Below are 14793 nucleotides of genomic sequence, written 5' to 3' on the forward strand. Positions count from 1 at the left end.
AGCAGCTAAGAGCTTTAACCATTGCACCACCAGGGCTCCTTATGACAAACCTAGAGGCACAAAGCCCTTTCCAGTAAAGAGAAGTACAAACATTCACAACTCCTTACCAACTTTTCTATAAATTTAATTTTAATCATTTTTCAAATATTGAAATTACGATTGAACTAAACAATTTAATTTTAGCTCACAACAAGAGCATGGATCAGCAATTTAAAAAACTGTACAATTAAGATCAAATTTCTTTTTGAGTAACTGGAAAACAAGTAAGATGCCAATTTCTATTGTATCAGTTATCAACAGCAAACAATTAGCATGATGTTCTTTAAGTATGTAGAACTTATATTTTGTACAAGGAGCTCTAGTAGCGTAGTGGTTATGAGTCAGGCTGCTAACCACAAGGTCAGCAGTTCGAAACTACCAGGTGTTCTGCAGGAGAAAGATGAAGCTTTCTGCTCCCATAAAGATTTACAGCCTCGGAAATGGTATACAGGGTTGCTATGAGTCGGAAATGACTCCACGGCACATAACCACCACATTTTGTTCAGGTGTAGCACTGTAGGATAAGCACTGGACTGTTAACCACAAGATTGGCAGTTTAAACCCACCAGCCACTCCTTGGAAACCCTATAAAGGGTCTCTATGATTTGGAAGTGTCTCGACAGCACTTAACAACACCATGCTTTATACTGTTCTCTGAATACTTCAGACATGTATAAAAGTAAATAACTTATTCTGAATTTGGTACTTTTGTTTCTGCTTATCTTCTACATCAGACTGTGAGTTCCTTGTGAGCATACAGAATGTCTTATACGCTATTGTTGTTAAGTGCCGTCAAGTGAGTCCCAACTCATAGTCACCCTGTATGGGGATTCTGAGGAGCAGCTGGTGGATTTGAACTGTTGCTTGTGGTTCGAGGTCTAGTACTGATTCTACAGCACAATACCAGGAGTCCCCAATATGTATAGTCCCCAAAAGTACCGAAGTTAAAGGTTGAGAAATAACAGATCCTCCACAATTGCTGACCAATGAATTCAACCAATGTTTCCATACAATTTCCTAATGAGATATACAGTCTTAGAAAATCTTAATGGATTCCTTAGAAAAGGGTGATAAATACAAATCCTCACCTTCCCACTGAAGAGTTGCTGAAAAACAAACGTCTTTAGTGTTTTAAATATCTTTTGATACATTTTCTTTCATGGAATGGAAATGCATAGTCATTGATTGGAAAACCCAATTCCATGCCAACCACCAATGCTACATTTGAATGGAAAGTCTAAAAGCACTGAAAAACTTACAAGAAGATTCTAAGAGCCAAATATTTAAGGGGCATCAGCTCTTCACTAGATAAATATCTGGAGAAGATATCCTAGAAACATAGCCTTGAGTGAGATCCTAGAATTTAAAAATGCACACCACGTAGAAACGAGAAGTTTCTTACTGTTTGATCTTGTCTTGTGTGTCATGTAAGCCATCATAGTCGTAGTCAAAAATTGGTCCACTTATCACATTAACGCCATTTCTTTCCAAAGCATATTTCTTCACCAATACTCTTTGGAAATAATTCCAGACTCCTGTACCAAGATAAAATTAATTATTCATGATGAGAAATCCTCTCTGTTCTGCAAGCAAATATCACAAGCCAAGAGACAGTGGAAATGCTGTAATTCAAGGGGTAATCCAAACTGAAATATTATCTCTGTGAGTGTCATGTATGAACCAGCAAAGAGGAAGCTATGGAGCTATGAGATAATGGTGGTTATTGTGCGCTGTCAAGTCGGTTCCGACTCATAGCTACCCTGTATAAAGTTTCCAAGGAGCAGTTGGTGGGTTTGAACTGCCGACCTCGTGGTTAGCATTCCAATGCTGATCCTACAGCACCACAGCCAGACTCCTGAGATAATGGTTGGAGAGCTTAACCCCGTTCCAAAAGTCAAGGAAGGATTCCCAGATCCAATGACTATGGAGCCTAGAGCTGAAGGATAAGTAAGTGGGCATTTCCAGGCAGAACCATGGAGACAGAACATTCCAGTACAGTGAACAACACATTTCTGCACAAGCTAAAGGACAGAGCTTCTGAGAAGTTGTAGAAAAGGTCTTGATCTATCAGTTTATGATCTCATACACTGCGCTAGTTCCCAAATGTATGTCTCTAGCCCTGACCATGCCACGTGGTTCCTAAGACGTTATCCACTCTTTTCCTAATCCATCTGAATACCACTAACCTACTGCATCGCGTCACCTCTGACTCATACCCACCCTATAGGATAGACTAGCACTTAACAACAATAACAAATATCCTTACAGGAGAGTTCTGGTGTGGCACTGGGATAATGCACCAGACTGCAAAGCCATTTGAACTGCAAGGTTAGTGATTCAAGCTCCCCAGCTGCTCCTCGGAAACCCTATACATGGTCACGATGGGTCGGAACCGACTCGATGGCACTTAACAACAACATATTTTTACAAATGGTACCATAGTGGTTATTAGTCGGGCTGCTAACCTCAAGGACAGCAGTTTGAAACCACCAGCTGTTCCACAAGAGAAAGAGAAGGGTTTCCGCTCTGGTAAAGATTTATAGCACACCACCACTACCACCACCACCATATCCTTACAGGAGCTGGCAACTTCATTTTCTATCCCAGAATGGTTAGTGGATTCAAACCTTGTGGTTAGCAGCTCAACATTTAATCCACTATGCCATCAGGGTTCTCAGGTAGAACATCTACTAGCCATGTCAAACAGAAATAATTTCCACATTGAAACTTTGATTTTCTAATCCTTCTCAATTTTAGGTGTCTTTCTTAGAGTTAGCAGCGCTGGTGTTCAACCAAATGTTCAAGCTGAAACTTAGCAGTTATCCCTGATTCCTCTCCTTACTTCAAACCCATGTGAACAAGGCTTGTGCTACCTCCAAAATACGTTGCAATCATCCCAAATCTGCTCACTTCTCAGCATTTCCACTACTTCCACCTGCTGTAAGTTACCATCTTCTCTTCATTCAACTACAAAATTAAAAAGTCTATTTTAAGGGCTTCTTGTGAGAAATTCTTATGTCCATTTTCATAACCAGATTGGACCTTTTACACTATAAATCAGACCATATCACCCATTTCTAACATCATGGGAGATTTCTCATTGAATTAGAATGAAATGCTAAATCCCAGCTGTGGCCCCAGACTACCTCTATGACAATACTTCCTTCCTTCCACTTTGCATCACTCCAGCTCCACAACTTACTTCATACCCCTCAAGCTTGCACACTGGTTCCAGCCTATACTTTTCCATTCACTTCCATTTGCATACAAAGCTTATTCCCTGGCCTATGCATGTCTGTTTACTCCCCATTACTCCTTTCCCAGTTTAAATGTCAACCCTTACAGAGGACTTCTTGTTCACTAGTCCACCATGCTCCAATAAAGAATCCAACCCATCAGAGGAAATGAGAGTAGCAGAATGTGAGGAAAGGAAGAAGAAATGCAGATGAAGGTAATAATAGAAGATATCAGGAAAGCAAACAATGAGTTGATACTGAAGTGTCAGAGTCAACTCACCATGTTCTGTTCTATAGGCGGGTCATGAGTGCTTGGTGGTGGTTATGCACCCTTGAGTCAATTCTGACTTATAGTGACCCTGTATAGGATTTCCGAGATGGTAAATCTTTATGGGAACAGAAAGCCTCATCTTTCTTCCATGGAACAGATAATAGTTTTGAAATGCTGACTGTGAGGTTAGCAACCTAACCCATAACCACTACGCTACTAGAGCCTCTTGATGTCACATCTTACCTGTCTCTTACTAGAAAGTACTCGGCCATTTTTCTCACAGCACTTCGATGGCTCTTTATACCTTCAGATGTTCTACTCTGAATGAGAATGGCAGAGCAGCCCACCAGAGCCAAAACATCTTAGATAACTATTCACAGTAAAGTAAGAAGGCTAATAGAAGAGAAGTTCAAATGGTAACTTCAGCATTGAAAAAACAACAACAAACAAACAACCAAGCATCAGTGAGACAAAGAAATAACAATGATAACAGTCAATGTGGCATGTGAAGAAAGCATTCCCCCCCAGCGAAGAACAAGCAGCTGCTTGTGAAAGGACTTAAGCCACGCCTCCCTCAGGGCGGTGCCAGGTGTTTCTTTTATTACTCCTTGGTCCAAAGCACAGCAATAAAGAATAAAGAAATCCAGTAAATCCTGATTTGTAGATATTAAATGCAGCAGCATCCCATATAGTATTGTGATAAGTATATTCATCCACCTGGGTTTTTGAAATGTTTCTCATTTTGGTCTATGAGCACATCAGGAAACCTCCCTTTAAAAGCATCATTTAATTCTTCACTCATAAGCAATGAAGTCTACCATTGAATAAAGCTTCATTTATTAACTGAGACATCAAATAAACTTTGCGGGTCATTTCACCAATGTGAAGCTAAGGAGGTCTGCCAATACAGGTGACACTCCGCAATCATTCATCTCTATTTTAAGATTTTATTTCAGCCCCAGGAGTCCTATAACAGCCCAGCCTTCTTTTCTGAGTGGAATTGGGTTAAGATTCTCCCTTTTCCTATATTTCTCATAATCATATGGGTCTGCTAACTGCAAGTAAACTAAAAAGCGATACATTACTCTTTAATGCTTTCTACCTTTGAATACACGGGAGGATAAATGGATGGCTGGTTGGTTGAATGGATGGTGAGGGGGCGTACCATGGAGTAGGTCCCGACTCACAGCGACCCTGTACAGGGTTTCTGAGGCTGTAAATCTTTATGGGAGCAGAAAGCCTCATCTTTTTGCCACAGAACCACTGGTAGTTTCAAACTGCTGACCGTGAGGTTAGAAGCCCAACTCACAACCACTACACTGCCAGAGCTCCTTGATTGGATGGATGGATGGATGGATGGATGGATGGATGGATGGATGGATGGATAGGGATAAATACATTATTTGTTGTAAGAATTTTAAAAGCAGATTGCTTTAGCCATTTGAAAATTAAGTCTTAAATCCTGATAAGCCCAACCCATTGTGGTCGAGTTGATTCTGACAGAGTAGAACCCAACAGGGCAGAGTGAAACCGTTCCAAGACTATAAATCTTTATAGAAGCAGACAGTTTCATCTTTCTTCAAAAGAGCAACTGGTGGGTTCAAACCACCGAACTTTAGACTAGCAGCCCAGCATTTAACCCACTGTCTCACCAGGGCTCTTTTTCATGGTTGCTAAGTGTCACTGAGTTGGTTCTGACTCATAGCAACCCTGTATAGGGTTTCTAGGCCTTTCAATCTATATGGGAACCAAAAGCCTCATCTTCCTCCACAGAGCAGTTGGCAGGCTCAAAAGGTGGACCTTGTGGTTCACAGTCCAGTGTTCATTGTATAAAGCCACTGTGCTTCCTTGTAAGCCTTGTTGCTGTTAAGTGCTGTTGAGTCAATTCCAGTCCATAGCAGCCCTACATAGGGTTTTCAAGAACTTGAACTGCTGACCTTGTGGTTCACAATTCATTGCTGATCCTACTAGTAATCCTTTGAGGTCCTGAAATCAAACATCTTAATTTTACAAATGAAAAGGTTAACTGTCATTTCTATGATCACAGTCCAGAGACATTGTACGGTATGCCTACACCGTTCATAGCATCACTATCATGCACAGAAATTTATGTCAGATATAAGGAAACAATAAATGTTCAAAGACACTAACACAATTATTTGCAGTCTTAAAACAACCTGAAATGAACACTCCGATCCTTTAGGCTTCTGAGGATTATCATGGTCAACATTAAGAATACATCATCACCCCAAAAGAAAGAAGTGTTGATAGTCTTTATTGTAACATTCAATGCATATATTTGGAAACGGTTAAATGTAAGTTGACATCCAAAGTAGAGATGACTCTTTAACCATCAACATAACGAGCCTAGAACACCAGATTAGAAGGAACTGGCAAACTTGGTTTAGTTCAGCTTCTACCATATATGACCTGGGTCACCTTTTGGAACTTCATTTTCTTAATTATAAATAAAGGATGAACTACCTGTGCTGCCTCCCACACAAGCTAATATTTTGGATCAGCTATAAAAAAAATTTACATGAAAGGTCTTCAAAAAATTGTAAAGACCAAATGCATGAAAGACATTATTATTAGTTAAATTAATATAGAGGTAGAAAAGTGGCAAGTTTAGTCATATTTATTTCCCTAAGTCACAGTTTATTAGGTAAATATTGGACTTACGTTTGAAAGCTGGATACATCGGAACCATATTGGTTACCAGGAACGCATCGTATTTAGCTTCTGGTGAAGAGCTCAGATCTAAATATTTGGAAAACAAATAGTGCCTATTACTTGCCAAAATTTACATCAGTAAACAAGCATTCATCTGCAATGATCCAAAAAGAATGAAGTGAATGGGGCTCTTCTTTTATTCCCTCCTTTAGACAGCATTTTCTACTTTCCCTCCCCTCTCATCCTCTTTCCTTCACTCAATAGCTCTCTCAAGCAAATTGTTTCCATGTGGGTGTTTTTCACTCCCTTCTTAGTTCTGGATCACTTCACTATGGCATAAATGAAGCTTTGGCTCCATTAGAGAACTTTAGACTTCTGAAAAGTCCTCTAAGTAATGAGAGAAAATTAAAGGGCTTCACCTGAGTGATCACTGCTCTAATACTACTGAAAAGACTAATGTCATCATGATTTACTATTTCATTTTCAAATTCTCATTTAATGATGGGAGAAGGACACAGAGTAGTCTTCAGTCACACTGTAGAATTCCATTGGAGAAAAGGATTTTTGAAAGCTGGTCAATTCCAGCCAATTTTGGAAGTCTTCCACAGAAGTCCAACTCTATAGTCTCTTGAGTGTCCCCATCTTTGAAAAAAGGAAACTCAAGCCATTGAAATTCCAAGCTTAGTACTCCCAACCCAAATCAAAAACCCATCACCAACGAGTAGGTTCTACCTCCTGGGAATCCCATATGTTGCAGAGTAAAACTGTTCCGTAGAGGTTTTTTGACTTGGTTGTCATCATTACAGGGAGTCCTTGGATAGCACAAATGGTTAAGCAGTTGGCTACTAACCTAAAAGTTGGTGGCTCGAACCTACCCAGAGGCAGCCCCGATAATCTGCTTCCAAAAGGCCACAGACTTGAAAACCCTGCAGAGAGTTCAACTCCGCACACAGGCGGTCAATCATGAGTTGGAATCAACTCAATGACAATCAGCAACGACCTCTACAGCAGTAGCTCACCAGGCCTTTCATCTGTGGAAGCTCTGAGTATGTTTGAACCACCAATCTTTAGGTGAGTAGCCAATGGCAAAACACTTGTGTTACCTAGGCTCACTCACACTTCAGGTTCTACAAAATAACACACACCTAGAGCCCCCAGACCCTGATGGTCAGTAACTTACAAGGAGGAAAGAGGAATCCATAGGACATCTGTTTATCATTTCTGTAGGCTAAACAGTTCTGACTGAAACTCGGAGAAACCCGGACATCAGGCCGCACACAGCTGGTCAGGTGCTCAGGGATGACAGAGACCTCAGCCTATGTGGGGAGACAAAGGCACTCAGTAATGGCAACTCTAAGACAACGAACACCAAGCCAACACGGAGACACTGATGCCACAGTGTTGTACGAGCAGCCGCCTAAATCAAAACTCCTCTAGTGTTTGCTGTTATTCAGATTCTGACTTCTTTTAAAAATGCCTCAGTTTTAAATACAGTAAGCCTGGAATTTTCAAACTCTTGCTTTTCAGAAGATTCTTTTTCATCAATGTCAAGTAAAATAACAGTATATAAAGCAGAAAGCTAACTGGTGATGGTGGTGTACCGTAGAGTCAGTTCCGACTCATAGCAACCCTTCATAGGGTTCCCGAGACTGTAAATCTTTACAGGAGCAGAAAGCCTCATCTTTCTCCCACGGAACTGCTGGTAGTTTTGAACTGCTGACCATGAGGTTAGCAGCCCAAATTGTAACCACTATGCTACCCAAGTTCCTTAGAAATCTAACTACAAATGATCAATTCCTGATATAAACCTACCTAGTTATCTTCGCCCAAACATAAACCCGTCACTAAAAATCAAACCAGCAAATTATGAGGGCTTCTTTTCCTATTGGACAATGACTTAAACAGAGTAGAAGAAACTAAAAAATGAGTAAGCCTCCTTCAGTATTTAACATATTACCATGGAGTTATCAGAACATAGTCTAATGTCTACTTCAGAATATTTTGCAACAGATCCAACATAAGGGTTTCTTTTATCAAGGAAAATGAACATTTTTTTCGAAGACAGAATTCTATCAGGCAAGGGACCATTGTATGACTCCAAGGAATGTAATGAAATGAAGACAATAAAACCCAACTTTCCCAATGACCTGTTTGGAAACAGTGTATGACGTCCAGAGTGGCATTAGGAAGATCTCACTATAACCGCTTTCAAAGTCAGTATGACACAAGATATCATATCTAGTCTGATAAAGCACTGCAGGCCGTCCATAGAGGAGATGTCGCTCTAGGAAAGAAAAGATGAATTGGATTAAACACATATTAAACTTCACAACAAATGCTAAGGCAGTGTTACGAGAGAGTCAAGCTGTCCATAATTTGCTTGCTTACTTATGAATAATGCAGCACCTTCTCTCTAATTTAATCCAGTTAGTTTTCCTAACCCTTTCTTGGTTTATCTGATCACCTGATCATGGGTCAAGGTTTGGAATGATCAAAACTGTAATATAATATGCCGTATTTCTACCAAACCTTTGTTTTGGTTGCAAAGAAGTTAAACTCTAGATAGGAACTATCGCAAAATTTGTAGTGGAGAGCCAATATGACTGACTTTTTTGCAGAATTAATTCATTTGACCCCTGAAGAGGCTTATCAAATTATCCAATGATTTAATTAAGAGGAAGGCTCTCTTTGGTCATTATTTGCAAATTGCAACTTAAATGTACATTATCTGAACATAAAAAGCGAGTAATGATGAGCATTTAAAGAAAGCAGCTTTGCTGTATGGAAGAAAACTCCTTCAGTAAGAATTTAAAGGAACATGTATAGATAAAATAAGTGGGCATTCAAGAGGGTTCTTGACATACACAAGAAGAAAGGCCATCAGTTAAGAACTCAGTTAAGACCCCAGAATGCAGATTTAGTCTCCCAAGGGATCATTCTCCTCTTAGGAAACAAAGGTCTGAGATCTTACTCCTTCAGGAAGAAGAGATGGGAATTTAGGATGCAAACTTTCATTTCACACTCAAAACAAATGCCTGGAGCTTGCTCCATCCATTTTGGATAAGCTAAAGTCAGAACTGCCAGAGATTCTTGGACACTGGGACCCTAAAGATGAAAATATTTAGAGACTGAGGCTTGGGCAATTCATAATTCCCTAAGTGATTATCAAAATACTAGTTTTTACTAATTTTTCTACTAGAGAAAGTCAATTCTTGCAATCACTTATTAAATTATGCATACATGTTGCTTTAATTAAAGTGTTACCATTCTCGGCATGGAACAGAGAAAACCTTTTGTAAAATACTTTGGAAGACCCTTCCAAGCAGAACTGATGATTTGAGGCAAAGCAGCCCATACTGTCATAACACGAGCCTGCTCTAGGTAGTTGGGCTTTTTAAGCACTGCAATAAAGGTAGAAGCCTTGGTTAAACTGCCAAATTTAGGGACCCACCCCTAAGATTTAGAATGTAATATGATTACATGACATAAATGAAATAGATGAACCAATGAAAAGCTGGCAAATCATAGCAGTAGTACTTGGGGGCAGCTAACCAACCCAGACTTTCCTTCAAAACTCAAACCAAACCTTTTCTAGGCTCAAAATTTCCATTAGCGTTTTCCTTGTTTTCATTTTTGCTGCCTCTGAATTTCTTGGTTTCAGCTGGAAGCAAAAGTACCAAAATCCTTTAAGAAACTATTCTTTTTAAGCCATTCAAGTTTTAATGCTTACCAAACACATTCCTCCAAAACTCAATGGCAAACCTAGCATTCAATCAACTCCAAACTAGAAGACTTCTTTCTCCATCCAAAACCCTCCTTAGACCAGTAACCAAACAATAGCTTTATACCACCTATGTGTATAAGTGCCATTGAGTCAGTTCTGACTCATAGTGACCCTGGATAGGGTTTTCAAGGAGCTACTGGTGGGTTTGAACCACCAACATTTTTGGTTAGTAATCCAGTGCTGATCTTACAGCACCACACCATTTGGTGAAGCCTAAAACCACCCATAGCTTGTAGTTGTTAAGTGTTGTTGTTGTTAAGTGCCCTCAAATTAATGCCAACTCATAGAGACCCTATACAGGGATTCTGGGGAGCAACTGATGAGTATGAACCACTGATCTTAACCACCTATGGTGGTGGTGGTGGTTATGTGCTGTGGAGTAACCACCAATTTTTTGTTGTTGTTGTTAGGTGCCATTGAGTCGGTAACAACTCATAGTGACCTTATGCACAGCAGAACGAAACACTGCTCAATCCTGGGCCAACCTCATTACTGTTGCCACGCTTGAGTCCATCAATGCTGCCACTTGGCCAATTCAGCTTGTTGGGGGTCTTCGTCTTTTTCTCTGACCCTCCACCTTAACAAACATGATATCCTTCTCCAGCGACTGGTCCCTCCTGACAATATGTCCAAAGTATGAGAGACAAAGTTTGGTCATCCTGGCCTCCAACAGCACTCTGGCTGTACTTCTTCCAAAATGGATCTGTTGGTTCTTTTGGCAGCCCATGGCACTTTCAATATTCTCCTCCCGCACCATAACTCAAATGCATCAATTCTTCTGCGGCCTTCTTTATTCACTGTCCAGTTTTCACCTATAAAATCCACCAAATCTGGCTCTTCCTTTAATCTTTCTCATTTCTTAGTATTCCTCAGCCTTACTTTATTCTAAGAAGTCTGGAGTTTGGGTCTTTTGGAGCTTTTGCGTGTGTGTGTTGTGGTTTGCTTTTTGCAACACTTTCTTCAATAAAATATTGGCAACCAGGAATAACCATTCCAACAATTCTAGCACCTATCTCTTTTCAAATGTACTCATTTCTGTAATGCCCCACTCATCAAATAGTGACTGAGTACCTTCTTTGTGCCAGACCTTGGTCTACAGAATGGCGACACTATTACCCTTGAAAAGGCCACTGTGTAAAAGAGACAAACATGACACGAATTACTAAAATGCAGTATGCATGTATCATATCAGAGACATCTATAAAGTGTCATTGGAACACGGAGGAGGACAAAAGGTGTTGACAGAGTTGAAGTGGCACCAGTACTGTCCTCACAGTATATATGAAGGTAAACCAGGGTGACTCTACATCCCAACTTATGCCTACTTTCTTGACATAATTGTTCACAGTGGCCACTTTCATCCTCAAGAGTGGATGGCAAATAATAAGGTCACAGTTCAGCTCACCTGGAAGAGACAGAAGACGGTGAGGGAAAGAAGAGGAAGAGACATTTTAAGACTCACTTTCTCCTGAAAGCGTTCCCCAATTAAGATTTTAATATATCTCTGCTCATTCTTCTACTTTGCATATGTATACATCACATTTTCCTCAGAATTTTGAGCTTTGTAGTTGTCAAGTTATTGTTACAACCGTAATATTGGCACACAGCTAGACCACAAGCATATCTGTTTCTCAAACATTACTGGGTATAAATGACAAAAAAAAAAAGAGAGAGAGAGAGAGAAATCTTTTTTAACAGCCTCCCACAATCTGACTTAGTTCCCTCACTGACCAGAAGAATCTACTTGGTTCTTCTTGAAGTATAATAGTTTGATCTAAGAAAGACCTGAAAGAAAGGATAACTTTTCCTGAAAAGTTTGGCTTTTTCACTTTATCAGAGCACCAAAGATACAGGTTCCAGAAAAAATCCACTCTGTTCATTGTGGCATCTTTAGCCAGCCACCCATTTGCATTTCTGCTGAGCAAAGAGTCCCTACTCAAGCCACATCAACCAAAAACCAAACCAAACCCACTTGCCTTGAGTCAATTCCGACTCACAGGATCCTGGAGAGAGATTCTGAGGCTATAAATCTCTATGGGAGCAGAAAGCCTCAACTTTCTCCCATGGGCTGACCAGTGGGTTTGAACTGCCAACCTTATGGTTAGCAGTTCAGTGATTATCTTACAGTGCCACCAAAGATCCTTCAAGTCACACCAGCATATGTAGATCCCAGACTTTGGACATGTGATCTCTTTTTCTCAAGACCACCAACCCTTAAGATCAGCCTGTGAGTCTCTGCATTTGAAACATGTTTCACATGATTTCTTGACAGGGATCCAGAATGTCTTCCTGGGCTGGTTTCTGACTCAATGGAATTCTAGACAGAGCCTTCATTCCACATCCCAGTTCTCTGTTTACATTAGTGTCTCTGGTATTTTTGGTACACATCAAGGTTCCCCTCCAGATACCACAGTTGGCAAAAAAACTACAAGGCAAATCTTTTTAAGTGGTGTGGACTTCTCCAGTACTTATTCTTTTAAAAAGTCTTCCAAAATTTAGTCATCCGGTGTTGAGTTTGTATTTCTTCTTCCTGATTCATATTCCCACAGATTAGTTGGCTGACTAAAGAGCCACATGAGACTCTCTCTATGTTTTAAGGTTTTTTTTTAATGTTCACTCCCACAATAATGCTCTTAAATTGTACCACAAAATCCCTACCCATGTTCTTTCCTTTTCCTGTATCCTTTCCCCAACGTTGCCTCACAAATGCTTATTACTTACTGTCATTCTAGCCTCCTCAGGGGTTGGATTAGATGCCTCTACATAGATGGTAGTCTTTCTTACCTCAACCCTTAAAATAATGTTATGATTCCCTAATAGAATCAATCCCCCAATAGAATAATGACTTGAGGTGCCAAGAAGTTTATCTGTCTTCACCATTGTGTCTTCCACAGTCTACAACAGCATATAGTAAGTATTCAGTAAATATTTGTTGAATAAGTAAATAATAGGTGTTTTAAAAATACAATTCTTTAGGACTCTCAAAAAAATGATTTTTTTTTTACATCTATCTACCTATGATAGCCCTGAGAGGTAGATTGGACAGAAATCAGTATCATCTCCATTTTTCTGATAAAATCTGCAGTTTGATGATTTGCACAAGATTATTCAGCTATATAGCACCACCTCCAACTTCCTGGTCCATTATTTCTCCCTTTTAGGCTTTGGTCAGCCTCAAGTTAGATGCTTACTTTTAGACAGAGTCCTGGTGTGGCACTATAGGACAAGCACTGAACTGCTAACCATGAGGTCAACTATTCAAATTCACCAGCAGCCCCTTGGAAATCATATATGAGGTCACTACAAATCAGAGATGACCAGACAGTACTTAACAACAGTGGAGAGTATATTGGGATGAAGATCCAATTCCTCCTGGATATGAACTCTACCCAAGTAACGCTTGCTGAGAAGCTAATGAGAACAGTGGTTTGTATCAGGCATCTAGTAGTTTAGAAACAACTTTCAAACCCTGGCACATACTGAGATTCTCTTCCTGTATGTTCCCTTCATTCCAAACCTTAGACGAAGCAACACTTCAGAAGGAAAGCATGTGGGCTTTAAAGTCAATCAGGCCTGGAGTTAAAGATTCACCTTTCTTCTTTGTAGCTCTATAAATCTATAACAACCTCCTCACAACTCACATCACACTGGAATATTTGAGTGTTTAGAGACAAAATATGTAAAGTCACTAGATCAGTCTTGACCTATAGTTATTGTTGCAGACTTTAGATGCTGTTGAGTCAGTTTCAACTCATCATGACCCTATGCATAACAGAATGAAATAGTCCCACACCATCTTCACAATTATTGTTATATTTGAGCCCACTGTTGCTGCCACTGCATCAATCCATTTCCTTGAGGATCTTCTTCTTTTTAGCTGAGCCCCTACTTTATGAAATATGATGTCCTTCCCCAGGGACTGGTTCCTCCTGACAATATGTCCAAAGTATCACCATCTTTGATTCTGACTCTACTTCTCCCAAGACAGATTTGTTTGTTCTGGCACTCCATGATACTTTCAATGTTCTTCTCCAACACCATAATTCAAAGGCATTGACTGTTCCCTAGTCTTCCTTCTTCCTTTTTCATCATCCAACTTTCACATGCATATGAGGCCACTGAAAATATCATGGGTTGGGTCAGGTGCACGTTAGTCCTCAAACTGACATCTTTACTCTTGAATACTTTAAAGAGGTCTTGTGCATAGTCAGTCATAGTTGAAGTGGTAATTGCTCTGCGATCAGCAAAGAATATTTGTAGGCAAAGATTATTAAAATTCTCTTTCTTTACTCTTCAAAGTTAACCTCAATTCTTTTCATAATTATACTATGTCTTATTCCTTCCAACTCTTCCTCAAAACACACACAAATATACAGTTACAAGGTAGAATCCCCACTGAATAGTTTTCATCTTGTCTAGATGGGTCTGATGAAATAAGATTCTTTTGAGTCAATAGTAAGTAATTGTTATCATGACTAATTTCAATTGTCACAACTGTAAAGGTAGAAGTTTTGTAACATAAAGCGGCAGTATTTTACATTCCAGGAACAGAGGGCCCTAAGACCATCAAGAGAGAGAAGCATGAACAGAACATAGAACCCTAACCAGAGAAGCAGCAGCACTAAAGATGGAGGTAGAGATGGGGGCATGGAGAGCTAGAGCAGCTGAGGACTCTAAATTCATGGAAAGAGAAAGGTTGTGTGCTGGCAGCCATGAAGCTGGCTTGCCCTTTGGTTGTTTAAATGATTATATATTCCTGAGTGTTTTGTGTACATAAAAAAAAAAAAAAA

General features: G+C 39.8%; 1 protein-coding gene across 3 annotated transcripts in view; it reads right to left on the minus strand.

The window, feature by feature from the left end:
- ENPP2 (ectonucleotide pyrophosphatase/phosphodiesterase 2) overlaps positions 1–14793 on the minus strand; it is a 102670-nt gene that overhangs the window by 4656 nt on the left and 83221 nt on the right. For 2 of the 3 annotated variants that reach the window (XM_006830672.1, XM_006830670.1), the window contains 4 exons: positions 8367–8503; positions 7400–7535; positions 6229–6306; positions 1442–1574 (listed from right to left, as the gene is read on the minus strand). In XM_006830672.1, coding sequence (XP_006830735.1) covers positions 1442–1574; positions 6229–6306; positions 7400–7535; positions 8367–8503 — 484 coding nt within the window. Of the gene's footprint in view, positions 1–1441; positions 1575–6228; positions 6307–7399; positions 7536–8366; positions 8504–9805; positions 9881–14793 lie in introns of all 3 variants that reach the window. The other variant, XM_006830671.1, reaches the window with a different exon arrangement.

The sequence above is a fragment of the Chrysochloris asiatica genome, unplaced genomic scaffold (genome assembly GCF_000296735.1).
Source record: "Chrysochloris asiatica unplaced genomic scaffold, ChrAsi1.0 scaffold00001, whole genome shotgun sequence".
Taxonomy (NCBI): domain Eukaryota; kingdom Metazoa; phylum Chordata; class Mammalia; order Afrosoricida; family Chrysochloridae; genus Chrysochloris; species Chrysochloris asiatica.